Source organism: Oenanthe melanoleuca, chromosome 4, assembly GCF_029582105.1.
Source record: "Oenanthe melanoleuca isolate GR-GAL-2019-014 chromosome 4, OMel1.0, whole genome shotgun sequence".
In the NCBI taxonomy this organism is placed as follows: domain Eukaryota; kingdom Metazoa; phylum Chordata; class Aves; order Passeriformes; family Muscicapidae; genus Oenanthe; species Oenanthe melanoleuca.
In genome coordinates this window covers 47,558,312-47,576,003 of record NC_079337.1, presented here as the reverse complement: position 1 = coordinate 47,576,003, position 17,692 = coordinate 47,558,312, and the positions used below count along the sequence as shown (strand labels likewise).

Below are 17,692 nucleotides of genomic sequence, written 5' to 3'. Positions count from 1 at the left end.
TGTATACTGGGAGTGATTTCCCTATTCCTTTTACTTAATGATTGTAGCTTTTTTTCCTTCGAGATGAAGCATCTGTTGACAGGTTTAGAGATGTCATTTGTAGAAGCAGAACATCATGCTAGAATAGCTGCTTTGGTTGAGCTCTGGGTCCTGCTGAGGTGCTTCATGCCCTGGTAGCAGGACCACCACTTTGGAATTGTCCCACAAGTGTGGCAGGCTTTCCAACAGCTCTGCAGTTCTCACTGTTGACCATTCAGGTGCACCCAGGCATCATTGCTGAGTAAACAAACACAGGCAATTTCTATTACAGAGATAAAGATTTCTCTTAAAATGCATTAAATCTGTAGGGAAGGGGAATAGAGACTTCATTAAGTCCAGGAAGAGTTGTGGTGGGGAGTATGTGCTGAACAAAACACAGCTTTGTTGGAATTTTCTGACTTTTTACTTGGTACGTAAGCCTCCCCTCTTTTTATTGCTCCTATGGATCATGCTGTCTCACTGTAAGTAAGATCTCTCCAAAGAGCAGCTTTATCTACATCAGGTAATTCACCTAATTGCATGCTATTGAAAGAAAAGGGTTTTACTCTGGTAGGGAGCTAGAAGTTCCAAGGTTCATGGCAAAACTAAGAGGAAAAAGTATCTTATCAAGGATCTATACAATCACTGGTAGTTTGCTTTTGTTCTCTTAAATACTGTCCAACAACTCTGGATCTCATGTGAAATAAGTATGTTTACTTTCATGACCTCAGTATACAACAACTGATGTCTTGCATGCCTCTTCTAAGATAAATGCTAATTCCTTTTGCTGTTGTTGGTGGATGTTGCACAGCCTAACTTCTGCCTTGGTATTTTTGCTTCCAACCTTGCTAAGTTAAATGCCAGAGGTTTATTACATGCTCTCCGTCTGGGTTAATTTTTTTGGCCTCTGATTCTACTAATTGCCATTTGTAAATTTTCCTGGTGGTAAAGGTCACAAAGATAACTTGGCCTCCACAGTTTAACCTCTTGGCACATCTCAGGTTATGAAAGGCAGTGTTGAAGTCTGCTGATTAAATTAATTACTCTTCTGAGGTTTCATCATAAAGAAAAGCTCTTTTGCTTTTGTAGTTCACTTCCATCAGATTTTTGCATCATATCTCAGAGCTGGGTTAGGAACCTGTAATTTTACTGGGGCACAATCAGATGGTAGAAAAAGTTTGTTTGTCAAACATAAGTCTGATCCTGAGCTGTGTGTTGCATAGATGCCTTCCTCTACTTCATAAGACTGGAAGTCATGCTGCTGCTTTTGCTTTCGCTCTAAACTTTCTGCCTTTGCTGAGAACATTTGCTGGGCTGGCGAAACTGGAACAAAGCCTGAGAATAAAACCACAGTATTTTGGTGTCTAAAGCCACACAAACAGAACTCAACCTTCACTGGAGCCCCTGCAGAAAACTCACTCATGATAGGGTGTGCTTCTGAGCATATGCTGAGATACACTTTCCAAGGCTATGCCTGAGTGCAAATAGGGGATCAGGGGCCCTAAACGAACCTGTTACTGTTTGAGGGAACCAGGAGCAAGCTAGTACCAGGATGTCATCATAGAAAGTTGGTCTCTTGCTGCTCCTTGCATCCAGCTCTCTGGTTAGCCTTTGCTCTGTGCACTGAAATGCACAGGGCCATCTCTGCTGCTGCTCCTGACTGTCACACTGCCCGAGTCCAGCAGGGTGGGGACAGCTGAGTTAATGCCACATCATGCAGAGCAGCCCTTTATGAGCTATTGGGGAGGATGTGTAAAAGCAAATGCCCCTGTCCCTTCTGCATGCTGTCTCCTCCTGCTTTTCTTTACTGAGGGGGTCCTTACCGTGTTTTATCACTGGGTACAGCATTGGAAACGTGGCATTGCAGCTCTTCTGGAGTTGTTGGAGTATAGTGGTGATGTGCTGACACTTATTGAAGCTTAGAGAGCTCCCCAGAGCCACTGCAGCAGAGGAGGCCACTACCTGCAGAGGTAATCAAACCAGGGACATCTCAAACATCTCCTTGCTGTGGTTTGGGGTCCTTATGGACTAGCCCCTCTCCAGATCTCTTGCTCATCCAATTCCCAGTGCTGAACCCCAGCTCAGGCAGAGGGGCTGGGGCCAGGGTGCTGCAGCTGCCTGACCACCCCTGGCAGCTCTTCTCCATGCCAGTCCAAGCTTTGGGGGCTTTGCAGAGCATTTGGAGAAGAAATGTACACTATAACATCTGTGTCCTATTGTACTGGGGGAAAACTGATTTCAGCTGTTCCCAGTGCCTTCGCTGGATTATGTTTTAGCACAGAATTTATGAATGCAATAATTAAATGTACTTTTGAAGCAGCTTTTCTGGCACTTCACTGTAGTGAAAGTAGGAGCAGCTTTAGGGAGAAAAGACCCTCCAAGCAAGATCTAAAGGCAACATTCAAAATTATTCTTAAGATGCATTTGCCTTCTTTTTCCAGAACACCGAGTCCTCATGTCTCCTCCTTTTTCACTTAGTCACTGCACTCCATTTTTCCAAAGCCCAGTTTCACATCACCTCTGCTCTATCACTTCCCAACCTGGAAATCATTTGCAGCATGTCCTTGTTCTTGATCTTGGATACATGAGATTCCCAGGTGGAGCCAGACTTTGTTGCCCCTTGTGCACAGGACATCCTTGATACATAGCAGTATAATGCCCAGTATGTCCATTGCATCTGCTGCATTTCTGCCAGATGTCAGGTTATATTCCTAGCCAGTACAGTGTTTGGGCATGATCTGAATAGCCTGAATACCTATGGCAACCCCTGGCACTGAAGTTGCCTCCTACCTGCCAACACAAATTGCTTTCTGCAATATTGGGGCTGTTGTAAGCTTATTTGTTCCTGTGGACACAGTGTGTCTGTTATTTCTCAATGTGCTTATCTTGAATTGCCTTGTGGAAAGTACTCTTTCATCCATAACTCCTTCCTTAAATACCAACATTTTCAGAAATGCTCAAGATGAGATTTTCAAGAGCATATTACTCTAGACTGTGTTTGGTGTCTCAAAAGTCAAGACAGAATGAGGGCTAAATCTTCAGGACTGCAGAAGAAATGTTGCTAGATGGGTAAGCATGTCAGAGTAACTACCACAGTCTCCAAAGGTGAATGTTCCTTCCCACCTTCTCCACAATGAGACATTGTTCTCCTTTTATATTTCAGGCCCAGGAAAGTCATGTACAGTTTAAATGGGGCTATTGACAGGAAAGTAAAGGGAGTGTACAAAGTACCTATGCAAAATAAAAAGGAAAGATGTCTGGTTGAGCTGTTTTACTTGAGAGGGAGAGTACTTGTGTGTTGACAGTTACTAAATAAACAGAAAACATGTTCATCTGCAGAAATCCCCCAAGCTGGAACTGCCTGGGGGCTCAAGGGATGCTGGAGAACAGTAGATAAACTTGTCCTGTTCTTTCTCTTCCCTTGTGACAGTGGTATTCACTAAACCTTGAGTTAAATGGATCCTGCATCAGACTCAGCACAGACACCCATAAATTCTAACTGTGCAGATGCTAAAGAGATGGAAAGATCTTCCTGGGGAGTTGATGTATTTCCTCCTAGGTGGTAAAAGGTGTGGAAGCAAATCCATCTCTCAAATTCACTCTGCTTCTTCTCCACCATTCATCTTGGGCTACTCTGAAATACCATCTTCTTTCTTAGCATTCCTTTTAGTGGCAAGCAGGTTGAGTAAACTCAAACTGCTTTGCAGTTTGGGCTGAGAAAATGTAGAAATAAGAGTTGAAAGTACTCACAGTTGTCTCTTTTCTGGCAGAGAGCCCCTATAATACACTAGCCCAGAACAGCCATTGCATGAGGCTCCTTATAGTGGGAATGTCCAACCAAAAATCAAAATTTCACACGAGCAGTCGCTCTGGCAACAGCCTGCTAGCAAGCTGTCATCTAGCAAGCTGCCAGGGTAACTCTTTACCAAGTGGGGAGGTGTTGGCAGCTCAAACCCATGGGAGCAGAAGTGGTGGGTCAGGGCTGCCCAGCTACGGCTGCCCAGCGCAGCACTGCTCACTCAACGTGTCTGTCCTGTTTGGGATGCAGCTCAAGTGGATGCCCCTGAACAGCTTTTTGGCAGAAATTTTACAGTGATTTGCCCAGCTTTATCATTTGTATCATAGTTCCTGTATCAGCTCATCCTTGTTATTGAGCCTTTCATGTCAATTTAAATGCATCTATTTCTAGCTTTCATCACTTTGAGCCTCTTATGCCATCTGCTAGATGTCCAAAAGTTGCTTTCTTACTAGAAAATTGTGATCTGCTATATTTACCCTTCAATCAGAGATATTAGCTCATTTGGACCTGTTTTTTATCTTTGATCAATAGATCCTATAACAGTCATCAAAAGCTTTTGTTCTTTCTGATCAAAGTGGAAAAGTAAAATGAAGAGAATCATCTCCATTTTCCTTAGCATTCCTCTGCTTTTTGAGAAGAAAAGCCTTATTCCTTGTCTACTTTCTCTCTTCTCCACCCTCTTAAGCTTCATCTACTATTAAATCTTATCATTTGGGTTGCCATTATCCTCTTGGAACAAGCAAAGCCCTAATTACACTGAATTTCTGTATTAAAAACATAGGGTAGTAGCACCTTAGCCTGCCCTGCCATTTCTGGAGTGAAATAGCTGCTTGCATAAAGCCGCCCTTTGTTTTCCTTGTTGACCTCTTGCAGGTTTTTCCACTTTGCCTTCACTTTTTTTCCTTCCCCCTTCTGATTTCATTAAAAGAGTAGCTTTCATCTTTTGTTTTGGGAGGTGTGTGTTTCACATGTGCACTCATGTGCTAGCCCTTTTGTGTTGCTTTCACATCAAACTCAGCTAAACTGGAAAACTTACAGTGAACAAGACCTGAGACCTCCAAGTCCTGTCCAACCCTGAGACATTGTCATGCTCATTACCCCAAGGGTGTGATGTCAGACTGCAAGGAAAAGCATTCTGGAAGAGCATATAGATAGAATTTGGTCAGATGATGACTGTACTTCCTTCCCTTCTACTCATTTTGGGGCTTATTGATTGGCTAATTAACAAATAGCCAGGTTACAACTAATTAAAAAAAAAAAGAGAAAAAAAAAAGAAAAATAACTGTAAGATTGGAATCAACAATGGGAAAACATGGAGAGGCTCTAAGAAAGCCTGCCAAGCTTAATTTATAATAATGTTTTTATGTTTCTAATTGAAGTATCAGAAAGCTGTTCTGAAACATCTTTTGGCAGGCATGTTCTCTTTTTTCCCCCAGCATAACATGTGGTGCTAGGATGTCTTAGCAATCTATTCTTAAAGGTTTGTCATGAAATATACAAAGTCATTGAGTTGTGTATATAAGACTACTACATATGATCCTTTATCTTATACAGTCAGTTCCAGGATGTTCCTAAGTTCTGTCAAAGTCAAACCCTGAAATGCTTCTTGGTAGGAATTTTCCACAGTTGTGGTAAGATGAGAAGAATGTACCTCTGTGCAGGGGCAGTGTGATACAGCAGCAAATCAGACCCACGGAGGAGTGATGCCACAGGAAGCCTGCTCATCTTTTGTTTTTCATTAATATTTTGGTCTGTTCCCTATTACAGACAATGTAGTCTCTGTGGATCACAACAGCCAGGTCTCCCCACAGTTTTCCCTGTTTGCAGACATGAAAATCCACTTCTGAGGCTGGGGAACTGGAGGTTCACCTCTCAAAGGTGAGCTGTGGTTGCAGTGTGTGGGAGCGCTGCCATGGCTGGGATGCTGAGACATGGCAGGAGGAGCTGGGGCAGCAGTGCCCATCTCTGGAAATGCTCTTGGTGCTCAATCCTTCTCTCACTGGTGGCTCTTGCTGCTGGCCCCTCCTAAGCCCTGAGGAGATCCCAATGCCATTGTGCAAACAGCAGGAGAGTCGGGAGAAGAGATGAGTGGAGCCTGGTGGAGTAACTGACAGGGAATGACAGGGCTGTGTTGGGCCCAAGAATTATCTTAACAATAAACCTACTCACGAGAATAAATGGGAGCAGGAGAACTACCAGTTAATAAAAAAGGTTCATAGCAGAAAATATTGGGGCTGAGCATCAGAAGCAGCCTGACAGGCAGTCACAGTGCACGGTGGTGTTGCCCAATTTCAGGTACAAGATGTTTTCTGTGCCAAAGGTGGGGCTTTCACATGGCTCTGCTGTGCCATGCCTGCCTGCCAGGGCATTGCTGGCTGTGCTCCTGCTGCTGTGCCCTCTCCATTGCCCTGTGTGTGCAGGCAGGCTGGGACGGGAGCAGATGCTGGGCTGATCCTGCAGGACTGCCTTGGGCTGCACAGCTCAGCCCTCTGCCTGTGCAATGGCTCCTGTGGGGATGTGGCAGGCAGACCTGGTTAAACACAAGCCCTTGCTCCTCCCCTTGGCCCGTCCTGGCCGGGGGAAGCTGCTGGAGCCAGGCTGGGCTGGCAGCAATGGCTCTCCGGGGATGGTGACAGGTACTCGGGGTGTGGCTCACCCACCAGTGCTCTGGGCTGCTCACAGCTGAGCCAGCTCCAGCATGGAAACCTCTGTCATTCTCTCATAGCACCTCAGATGAAAAGCCCTGCTTAGCCTGTTCAGATGTCCAGCTGGCAGGTCCCAGGAGATTGCACCAGAACCTTCACAAAGGTACTTTTCATCTTTAGCTGTTATCATGCTTAGGGCAACATTTCCTTGGATTGAGCACACTGCAACAAAAAGCTGTTCAAATAATATAATGAGACAAACGTTGCCCTAAAGAAGGTATTAGTATGTGTTAGCATGTGGGAGTGAAGCTAAACAAAAAAAAGCCAAAAGCAAAAAGCCACAGTTCTCAGAAATCAGCAGGCATGCCACCCTTGGTGCTGAAGAAGACAATCTCCAGTGCCTGGCACTCTGACAAGTGCTATTGCAGCCTTCAGTCACGTGAAGTCAGCTCTCTGTGCTAACAGGAAAATCAGAGTGTACCCTCTGACTGTGCTGGAGCAGGTCATGGGTACAGTCTGCAGAATTTCTTGAACATCTTCTGTCCCCATTAAGATTTTCCCAGCCTGTCTCCTCATCTCAGCTGACAATGCTGACTAAATATTGCCTAAGGATGGTCCCCTACTCATAACCTCACCTACTGTGTCTCAGGGGCCAAGACTGCCTTTGTCACTTCAGGGCTGCATGCTGGTCCCTGGGGATGCTCCATCAGGAGGGAGCTGCTGAGTGTGGCATCTCCACACATTCTTGGAGCATGCTCCTGATCCAGGGTGGTGGCAGACCTGTGCCTCTGGTTGGTCTGGACTGGCTTTCCCTATCACAGGGTGTGCAGCTTACCAAACACCCAGCTGTCATTTCAACAGTTTATGATATTCTGGAGATGAAGCAGAAATTATAGTAATGGCTGCTGCTTTATCTCAAAACACAATTGGCTTTTGGGAATTTGTTATTCATACTCTTGTTGCAAAAACAAATGGTGGGCAATCCTCATCTGTGATGAGCTGATATGTCCCTAAATGCCACAGCCAGGGAGAAATAGTGAATCTCACTGAGAATTTTCAAGGTAAGAAAGAGTACTTGATCACAAACAGCTGCCCAGTCCCAGCCTTACCTATGTTAAACAACTCAATAATGTTTTTTTTCTCTCTCTTATGGGCAAATCATTTACTGTAATTTAATGATCACAACCACATGAAATTCACTTCCTTATGTTGAAAAAAAAAGACAAGAAAAATAGGATTAAATATCTCAGTTTATCTTTCCACAGAGGTCACATGGCCAAAGTTGATTGTAAAATGTTGAAATACTAGTTTGAGGTGCAGCCAGTGCCAAGTGTTGTACATTTCCGTGTTCTCCCTCCCTTCCTATCGCTCACAAAGATGTCACAGAAAGAAAAGGAAGTTCATTTTCTCAGGAGGCAGATTTTCTTTTTTAGTGTAAATTTAAAGTACTATTTATTATCCTTAAATCTAATCCTTTTAGACCATGATCCTATCCTAGTCCCAAATCCAAAAGGAACAGCCTGAAAAAAACTTGTACAAAAGCCAAAGTGTGTAACAAAGTCACTTAATCTGAGAGTGTCTCAAAACCTCACATGAGCTGCAAGAAGTGGGTCCAGAAATGTGAGGTGGGGCCCTTGTGCACCATGTAGCCTTTTCTGAAAAGAGCAGTGCAGGTCCCTCTTGGGGTGTCTACACACCCAAGCAGGGGTGAGGTGGCTGAACCTGGTGAACACCTGCCTGGCAGGACACTGAGGGGACTGGTGGTTTGAATCAGCATTTGGGAATTGGCTCCTAAGGGTGAAAGGTGTAAAGGAGTTTGGGACTCAGAGACAGTACAGTGCCATACAAGACTTGATTTTTCTTCTCAGCTATAAATCATAACAGACTTCCATAATTTCTTTTTCCATCAGCAGCAGCTTATGTTGGCTGTGGTGGAAGCAGCTTTGGTTCTTCAGTGCTCTGCCAAGCTCTTGTTAGCTGCCCCATTGCTGCTGGATACCTGCACTGCAGCTGCTGACTAGGACTGTGTCCCTCTGTGTCCTGCACAAAGGCTGGTGAGCCAAGGGATCCATCTCCTGGAGTGAAGCCAAGCTTTAAGGGAATTCTTAGCTTATCCACATGTCCAGAAAGCCTCCTGGAAGGGACAGCATCTGAAGAATCAAGACTCAAGAAACTAGGGATGCCCTGTGTGCAGCCAGTGCATGCCTAACCAGTTTAATAAGTAACTCCTTGTCACTGCAAGCCCTTTGGAGTGACTGTAAGACACCTTGGTCCATAACCTATGGATTTGTTACAGGAGTGAGAATTGCTTATTGTAGTTATTGCTTCAAAGTTTTGGAACAGAGGACCTGCTCTAAGGGTTAGGCTATTTTGTCTCTGACTGAGTTAAGTGCATTTTTCTCTGCTGGTTAGCTTGAGGTCACTCCTGTGGCTTGTGTAGGCTGTTTGCAGGGGTTTATTTCATGCTTCATGAGGACCTTCAGGCTTACCTGTGGCTTCCTTCTCCCACCAGTGCACAGATTGCAGCAGAGGCTGAGCTAATGTTGAGCTTCTGTGACATTGCAAAAACATGCAAGGATGGGCTCAAAGTGCAACCTGTCTGGCAAAAATTATGTGTGTGTGTGTTTGGAAAGAAGTGAAAAAAAATAAATAAAAAAGAACAAAAAAATATATCTTCCCTGTGAAAGTATGATGGTGTCAGACAAAACATGAAAAGTGACTCAGGGCAGCCACGACCCCACAAACCAGCTGCATGCAGAAGCACAGGCAGTCATGGTGGGCACCAGCCCACATCCCAGGTTTGTGATGGTGTGTCTCCAAATGCCCTGGTGGCTGTGGAGAGCCCTGGTCAGAGGAGGTGAAGCCCCAGGGCCCACTGTCACTTCCACAGTATGTTGGATGGAGGTGTCTGACAAAGACACAAAGACATCTGACACTATGTTGGGAAGACACAGGCATTTGGTACATGTGGGACAAAGCTGAGCACACCTGAGCATTTTCCCTGTAAATCTTTCTGGTGCAGACAGTCCTTGACTGGTCACCTCCCACATCCAGGATCTGCAGTTTTGCCTGAGCAAGGACTGGGAGATATAACTTCTATCTTCTTTGATTAGGAACCAAGTGAGCTCCAGGTCTGGTCTTCTGTCTGGAGGAAAGAAAAATCTGATCTAATTAATCAGCTTGACAGGAAATATTTCATGTGGAAGTGCTTCTACAGTACCAAATTTCTAAAACTTTCCATAGTCTTTTTCCTCTTTGGCAACTTAAACAATCATAATTGCATGGCACAGCCTGTCTTTGTGCCAAAAGGGAAGGACTCGATGCCACAAACTACCTTTTTATTTTATATTCCCCAGCTTGCAACTCCTCCCTGCAACACTGTTCCATTTTGCTGCTAGGCAGGACCTGGCTCTAAAACTCAGTCAAGTGTGATTCAGCATTTAATTGACACACTGGAGCATAAAACCTGACTTCTGCTGGCTTTTAGATGCACAGCAGAGGTAGTTTCTCTTGTTACAATGTAGATCTCGAGTTTCTTTATTTTGCAGGTCAGCATGATGGGCCAGTTTTGTGGCTGATTGGCACCCAGGGAGCAGAGAGTTCTCTAAGTGCTCAGGACTCACTCACACCAGAATTGTTAAGGGTGTAATACCAACCACAGAAAAGGAGAAGAAATACTGTATCTACCTTTTTGTATGTATGAAAAATTCATTTTGCATATACTCTGAGTGTTCTTATAAATGAGATGTTGCCATATCAGAGTGGGGCACTTGAGTTTCTTCTAAATCTGTTCATATAATAGCTGTATCACAGTTGTGCAACCAGATGGTGTTTTCTGAAGAAAGCTAAAACTGGTTTTTAGCATGGTTTTTAGGATGATGCCAGCCAGGGATGAGCACATCTGCTCTTCAAGACCATGAAGAAAGACATTCAAAAAGGGAATGGGATCACCTTGGCAGCATTTTGAGTTGTCACAGTGCCCAAAGCCTCAGCAGAGCTCCTGACATTCCCAAGGCAGCAAGGTCATCTTGAAAGCACAATTGCATTTCTCTGGCATTGTTTATGTTAATATCCTGAGAATGACTTGCATATTTCAACCTTACGAGGAGTTAATCATTAATTAAGATCTTACAAAACTGAAGACAGAAATCAGCAGCCTAGAAAAAGAAAGAAATTATCTTCTAAAGTGTATGTTTAGAAAAAGTTACGTAGATTAATTTTAATCTTGGGTAGCTTGGATAAAGGGAAAATGAAAGAGCAGAAACACATTTCAGAGTGGCACAGTTCATCTCATTTGGAAAACATTGCTTTTTGTGAAGGTCATGCCTCATGTTTAAACATCTATAAAGGGCCGTGGTTTGCTGGTGGTTTCTTTCTTATCCAAGTGAGTTATGGAATCTTTAAGGTTGGAAAAGACCATTGAAATCATTGAATCCTACTAACCTAGCACTGCCAGGTTCACTAGTAAACCATGCCCCCAGGTGCCACACCCATATACTTTTTTAACACTGTGAGGGAATGGTGATTCCACCACTTTCCAATGCTTCACCATCCTTTCAGTGAGGAAATTCTTCCTAATATCCAATCTAAATCTCATCTGGCACATCTTCAGGTCATTTCCTCTTGTCCTGTTGCTTGTTATGAGGCAGAAGAGACCAACCCCCACCTGGTTACAATCTCATTTCAGATACAGAGGGTGATCAGGTCTCCTGTTCCTCCAGGATAAACAGCTCCCTCCTCACAGGAATTGTGCTACAGACCCTTCCCCAGCTCCACTGCCCTTCTCTGGACATGCTCCAGCACCTCAGTGTCCTTTCTGTGCTGAGGGGTCCAGAACTGGACACAGGATTTGAGGACAATCCCTGCCCTGGTCCTGCTGACCACATTATTTCTGACTCATGATGCCATTGGCCTCCTTGGCCACCTGGGCACACCCTGGCTGGTGTTCAGCAGCTCCCAGACAGCACTCCCAGATCCTTTTCCACTGGGCCACATTCCAGCCACCCTGCCCCAGCCTGTGGTGCAGTGCAGCAGCTGGCACATGGCCTTGCTGAGCCTCTGGTAAGCCAGGACTACTCTCTCAGACTGCTCTTATCCACAAACTTGGTATTTGCAGCAAATTTTCTCCAAGTATGTTTACACCAAGGAAACAGCCAGGGAGTCTAGAGCACTGCAAATGAGGTGCAGTTTAGCTTTCTGTATGTTTGAAGCATGGAGCATGCTGAAATTTTAAGGATGACCCAGTTCCCAGTGCTCCTGCCTGGCAGTGAGGACATATAACAGAGATACAGGAATTTGTGCACTGGGTGGACGGAAAGCATAGAGAGATATTAGCTCCAGCTCCATCCACATCTAGGCATTGACTCTAAACTGCATGCAGAGAGAGATTTAGGTTGTTCAGAGGATGCTGGAAGAATGGAGAGATGCCCAATATGTGTGCTGGGAGGGTCACTGTCCTCTGCAGGTGGTGGGACAGAGGAGTCAGTGCAGCAGTTCATCTCCCCCCGCCACAGGAGCCTGCAGGGATGCTGGCTGCAGTGCCCTGCTCCCCTCCTGCCCCAAACACCCTCTTCCCAGCTTGGAGGGGAGCACAGCCTTGGCAGAGTGGGATGTTGCAATGAAGTAACAGTCTCTGTTTTTAAAGAATGCTTTATTCACTACATCCTAGAAATGTACCGTAAATGGAGCAAGAACTAAATAAACTCAAAGGCTTCTGACAATACAGAGAAGAGAGATACAATAAAATATCTAAAATATCAGCTCTTTTGAGAATAAGGCACACTAGTTTTGGTTTTTTTTTTTTTTATATATATACTTTTTTTTTCTTAGAAGAGTTTGTTCTTAACCTAAAGATGTTCACATTTCAAGTTATTAGACTTACCTCAGTAGTAGTGTACATGAAATGGTTTAGAAGCAAGTGTTGAGACAGGCATGGGCAAGAGGCTCAGCACAACCTGGCTGCCTGCATGCCTGGGTCCTGCCTCCATCCCTGGGTGCTGCCTGCTTCTGCCCTGGCACAGGCAGCACCCATTGCTGGCCAGGGGCACCTCAGGGTTTTCCCTCATTGGCTTCTTTCTCTTCCTGCCATCTCTGTGAGTGGCAGGTCCCTTGTCCTGTTGGCAGGGAGAGGATTAGTGGGAAGGGAGCCATTGCCCTTCCTCTCTCCTCTGGGGTCAGCCGTGGCGTGGGGCTGGAAGCAGAGGCCACTGGACTGGCCTTTCCTGGCCCCAGGGGTGTTTGTGCATGGCCCACGGACCCTCTGACATTTAGTGTTGAGCCATGTGAGGCCTTAGGCTGGAGGATTGGAGGAGGCAGTGCTGGACTCTGGCTGGGGCTTGCCCCTCGGGCTTTGCCCAGATCTCCTCTCTCACCCTCCACAAGGGCAGGACCTTGGGGCTGAGGTCTGGGTGTGCTTTCAGATGTGCAGGTACAAACCATAAAAGTTTCCTGGGAAGGGGCGTGGAGGGGCAGAGTCCAACCTAATGGGTAACCTCACAGTGCTTCTGCTAATGGGTTGACAGGGTCAAGGGGAGCTCAGCTTGTCTGAGTAAGAGCACCTAAAATACAACCGCTCCATTTTGAGGCAAGCAGAAGAAGTGTATTGGAAAGGTCACTTAACTGAGCTTGATGCGGTCTGAAAGTGGTTCAGTTGTCAAAATATGGCCAATGTGAAACCCCTTTGGTATGTACTTATACCACAAAAAGTAAAGGAACATTGTTTACTGACTCCCTGCTTCTTACCTTTTGTCACCAGGCTTGTGTTTACAGAGCTGATGAACTTCATACAAAGGGCAAGGTATTTTTTTACCATTTTACTCTATTTTACATTCACTGCACTACTAAATAAAAGCCTTTAAACAGGCCACAAAACACTGCAATAATATATTTACTTCTTAATAAAACAAACTTTTTTATAACATTGCAATAAAAGGTTTTTGTTTTGTGGCAAACCACATACCATGTAAATTTGCAACATAAAATGACTTTAAAAATGTATATTTAAAGATATTTACAAGCTCTAAAAAGGTCTTAAAACCATTGGGTCTAATCACTCCCAACCCTGATGTGCATGTACAACTCCAGTTGTGGAGAAGGGGAATTAAGAATGGAAGGGAGGCTGGGAGGGAGGCTAGCCCTGTTTCACTAGTTCCAGTATCACTACCACCCCTAGTACCTTTGAAATTTCTCATGGAACATGATGGAGCAATGGGTAAGTAATGCTGCAAATCCTCTTGGCCAGAGCGTGGCTACTCTTGCTAACAGCAGCATAGTTCTCAGTCACTACAATATTTACTTCAAAGAATAAAATGAAGAAAATAAAATTAGAAAAAGCCTTGGCTTTATACTGGATGAAGATCTAAGTCAAGACACCTCGCGTGAAACATCAGCTACTCGTTTCTGTACATGCTCCAACTACAAGTAGCTTCAATAAATAGAAAATCCAGTTGCTAAGGAAAACTTGGAGCCTTTCTTCAGCTAAAACCAAGCCTGCAAATCACACTGTGAAGAGGTATGTGTGAGGAGGCTTTTTTTTCTTTTCTCTTTCTTCCAAACAGGCAATATTAGTTACTTGTTGTTTCAAATGAGAATGAGCAGATTGTATTAATGCCAGCACAAAAATGCAGAGGTCTTGCACATTTTTCAAATTGCACTTTCCAGTATAATTTTTAAATAAGATACTTGTTGTTTTCTTCTTAAAAAACGAAACAAAAAAAACCAAAAAACTAAGTTATGTATTCTTTAAATATTGAATATACTCTTCAAAATATATTGTTAAAACTTTCCCTAGCTGCTCAGGTGTGCTTTTTAATATATAGCTGATATATTATTAAAGGCACTACAAAATAGACATCTCTGGAGTGCAGAAATTACTAAAAAATAACCTTCATACCACAAATATATTGAAAATATAACTGCTAAAAAAAAAAAAAAAAGAGACCCTATGCAACCCCACTACAATGCGTATAAAAGCACGTCAGTGGTGGGCTGGATGCACCGAGGTCCTTTGGAAATGTATGAATACAGGCATGTTAAATTTTTAAAAATAGCCTAAAAAAGTTAGTGAAAACTTCAAGCATAGAAAATATTTCAAACATGTTTTTCTATGACATTCTTCACTTTCCGCACTGTTTTACCAAGCCCAAATGTTTACTCTTTCGCAGACAGTTCTTTCTTCATAAATAGTAAAGTGTTCCTTCAGTGTGTGTTTCCCCAGCAGCCTGCTCTCCGGCAGTGTCAGTACGTCTGGTAGACGTCGTGGATGGGCACCTGGATGGCGGCGGCCGGGAATGCCGGGGGGATGTAGCCGGCGTAGCCTCCGTAGGCAGCGGCGGCGGCCGCCGCGTTCTTCTGTAGCGTGGCTATTGTGGCCGTGGCCGCGGCGGGCGCCGCGAACGGCACGTAACTTGTCCCGTAAATCCCGGCGGCGGGGATCCGCGGCACGTTGGGAGCCATGGTGTACACTGGCGTGATGGGGCGGCCCTGGGAGTAAGGGGTCAGAGCTTAGAAAAGGACTTTGTTTTAACATCCCACTCCCATGCCCTGAAGAAAGCCCCTAGAAGGGGAGGAGGTAATGGGGAGGCTGGGCAGTCCATCCCTGTTGGGCCAGAGTTGTGCTGTGATGGGAGGCTGTTCCCCCCCTCCCCAAAGAAGGGAAAGCCATGGCCCAATGTACAGATGTCTAAGACAGGTCAGATGAACTTCGGGGCACTGTGACATCCCCAAGAGCATGTCCTGAATGGAAGCAGGGCAAGAGACTGGGCTTTCCCCCCACACTGGATATGCATAGCAGGATGTATGGGAAGCTGGAAATATGGGAAGCAGGAACTTCCCACGTGCTGAACTCACCTGGAAGGGAGGAGGTGTTGAGACAGCTGGTATTACAGCTGCAGCTGCAGCTGCTGCTGCGGCAGCTGCTGCACTAGCTGGGTCCTGCTGGACAGCTATAGGGTTGATGATGTGCTCAACAGTGTGGATTTTGCCATCTTCCATCATCTTGGCTGGTGGTGCTGCCTGAAACATGGAGTACTGGGCACCAATGGCAGGGATGGCCACTAGGAGAGACCAGACATTATCAGATACATCAGGAGAGAGTTTCCAGGAGCTCTTGTCAAAGAGCTCTCCCTCCCAGCTGCACAAACTCTCCAGCAGTGATCCTGCACTGCTCTTATCAGGGGTCAAAGCCTTGTGTGCAGGCAGGGGTCTGGGGCATCTCCACCCTCCCCAGGCATGGGAGCACCAAAGCTGATGCACAGTGACAGGCTCAGTGCTGTTTGGTCCAGCATTTTCCCTCATGCTCCTGCCACAAGTGCCCTAGAGCCAGAGTCCTCCTGGGGACTGGGAGCTGTGACCCAGATTTACATAACCCCTTCTGACCACTGCTGTCATTCCCACTGGCTGAGAGTGTGGCCTGAACACAAGGGGTAAGAGTGTGCAATGTCCCAGTGAGGTCCCTGCTCCAGCTGTTGACATCAAGGAATATGTAGCTGCCATAGGAAGAGCTGCTCCAGGTCAGAAAGTTGTGGTTTGTACTGAAGAAGTGACAGGCAGCAACCAGTCTGCTTTACATGCCATCCTTTGGCCAACTCTGTGAAATATCAGCTCTTTTACCAGCATTTCCCAGGACTACCTTGGCTAAATATGTTTTATCCCATCTGTCTGCTACAAGATCAATCTACTTAATGACATTAAAATAAAATAAACTTCTCTTTAGGGAACTCTCCCTCATGCCAAAATTGGATAACATGATATAATTTGAGCCATGGTCTTTCAGACAAAGGGAGAACATTCTGGTCAGAATAATATCATTCAGGATGATGAGTCGATCCAAAATGGAGCTTCACGGCTTGCCTAGGAAAGAAACTGAAAAAAATTCTTTGCTGAACATTCCCAGTAATCACAGTAATTGCACGTGGCCTGGAACTGTGCACTTGAGGTCCAGAAAAACCAGCTGCATTCTGGACTGTATCAAAAGCAGTGTGGCCAGCAGGTTGAGGGAGGTGATTCTGCCCCTCTGCTCTGCTCAGATGAGCAGAATTGAATGCTATGTCCAGTTCTGGGGCCCCCAGTACACAAAGGATGTGAACCTGTTGGCGCAGGTTCAGAGGATGTTAAATGAGATGGAACATCTCAGACTGAGAGAGCTGGGGTTGTTCAGCCTGGAGAAAAGATGACTCTGGGATAAAGACCTGTACTGGACCTTTTCTGTACTTAAAGGGGACCTATAAGAAAGACTTTATGGTAAGGCCTGTAGTGATAGGACAAGGGGTAACAGTTTTAAGCTGAAAAAGGGCTAGGCATAAGAAAGGAATACTCTATAATGAAGGATGAGACATTGGACTGGCTGTCCAGAGAAGTTTTGTGTGCCTAATTATTGGAAGTGCTCAAATTCAGGTTGGATGAGCCTTTGAGCAACCTGATCTAGCTTAAGAGACCTCTGCCCATGACAGGGGCATTGGATTAGATGATCTTTAAGGTCCCTTCCAATGGAAAGAGTCTATGACACTATGATTTCCATCATTGCCTCATATTGCACACTTCAGCAGTCAGCTTGCGAGTTTTTTAGCAGTAAGGTTATTCACAAGGAAAACAAAGTTATCAATAATTAATGGACGATGGACTAAAAGGTGGTGTTGGCACTTATGGGAGGTGCAGCCACTCAGAAAGCCAGAAATGAAGCCTAATATACACCCAGGTTTCTTTCTGTGCAATGAAACTTTGCAATGTTAAAGTGTGCAGTTATGCCTGGTGGAAGGAGGTGACAGAAAGTAGTACTCTTGCTCTGATCCAGGAGACTGCAAGAAGGAAGCTGATCAGATATCTTTCAGGCAGACGTGTCCTCCACCAATGGACTACTGTTTCCCCAAGCAGAGACCCCCAACTCATGAGGTTTTCCAGTTCTCCCTTCACACCAAGTCCGCCTGGTCAGGTCAAACCAGTTTTATCTCTGGTTTAAATATCCCGGATAATTTCTCATCAAGGCAAAGAGCTCACATGATCCATTCTGCAATAAGTTCTGGCAGAAAAACAGTAGCAGGCATCTGGGGTATTGGGATGACCTCCCATGAGTACTCCAGCTATTTGCAAAAAAATGAGCTTCAAGGTTGATCTAAACAGTAGGCAGGAAACTTTGCAGTCAGCACAATTCTACTCCTCTGTTCTGGTAATGTGCTCTCAAAGTTATACCCCCTTCATAACAGAGGTAAGTCTTGTGTGTGGTACTATTAGATCA

General features: G+C 45.1%; 1 protein-coding gene across 7 annotated transcripts in view; it reads right to left on the bottom strand.

Annotated features, from left to right (window-relative positions):
• Nucleotides 1–12,095: 12,095 nt before the first annotated feature.
• RBM47 (RNA binding motif protein 47) overlaps nucleotides 12,096–17,692 on the bottom strand; it is a 76,149-nt gene continuing 70,552 nt past the window's right edge. For all 7 annotated transcript variants that reach the window (XM_056489622.1, XM_056489623.1, XM_056489619.1 and 4 more), the window contains 2 exons: nucleotides 15,310–15,515; nucleotides 12,096–14,943 (listed from right to left, as the gene is read on the bottom strand). In XM_056489622.1, the coding sequence (XP_056345597.1) occupies nucleotides 14,698–14,943; nucleotides 15,310–15,515 (452 nt within the window). In that variant the 3' untranslated portion in view covers nucleotides 12,096–14,697. The remainder of the gene's footprint in view (nucleotides 14,944–15,309; nucleotides 15,516–17,692) is intronic.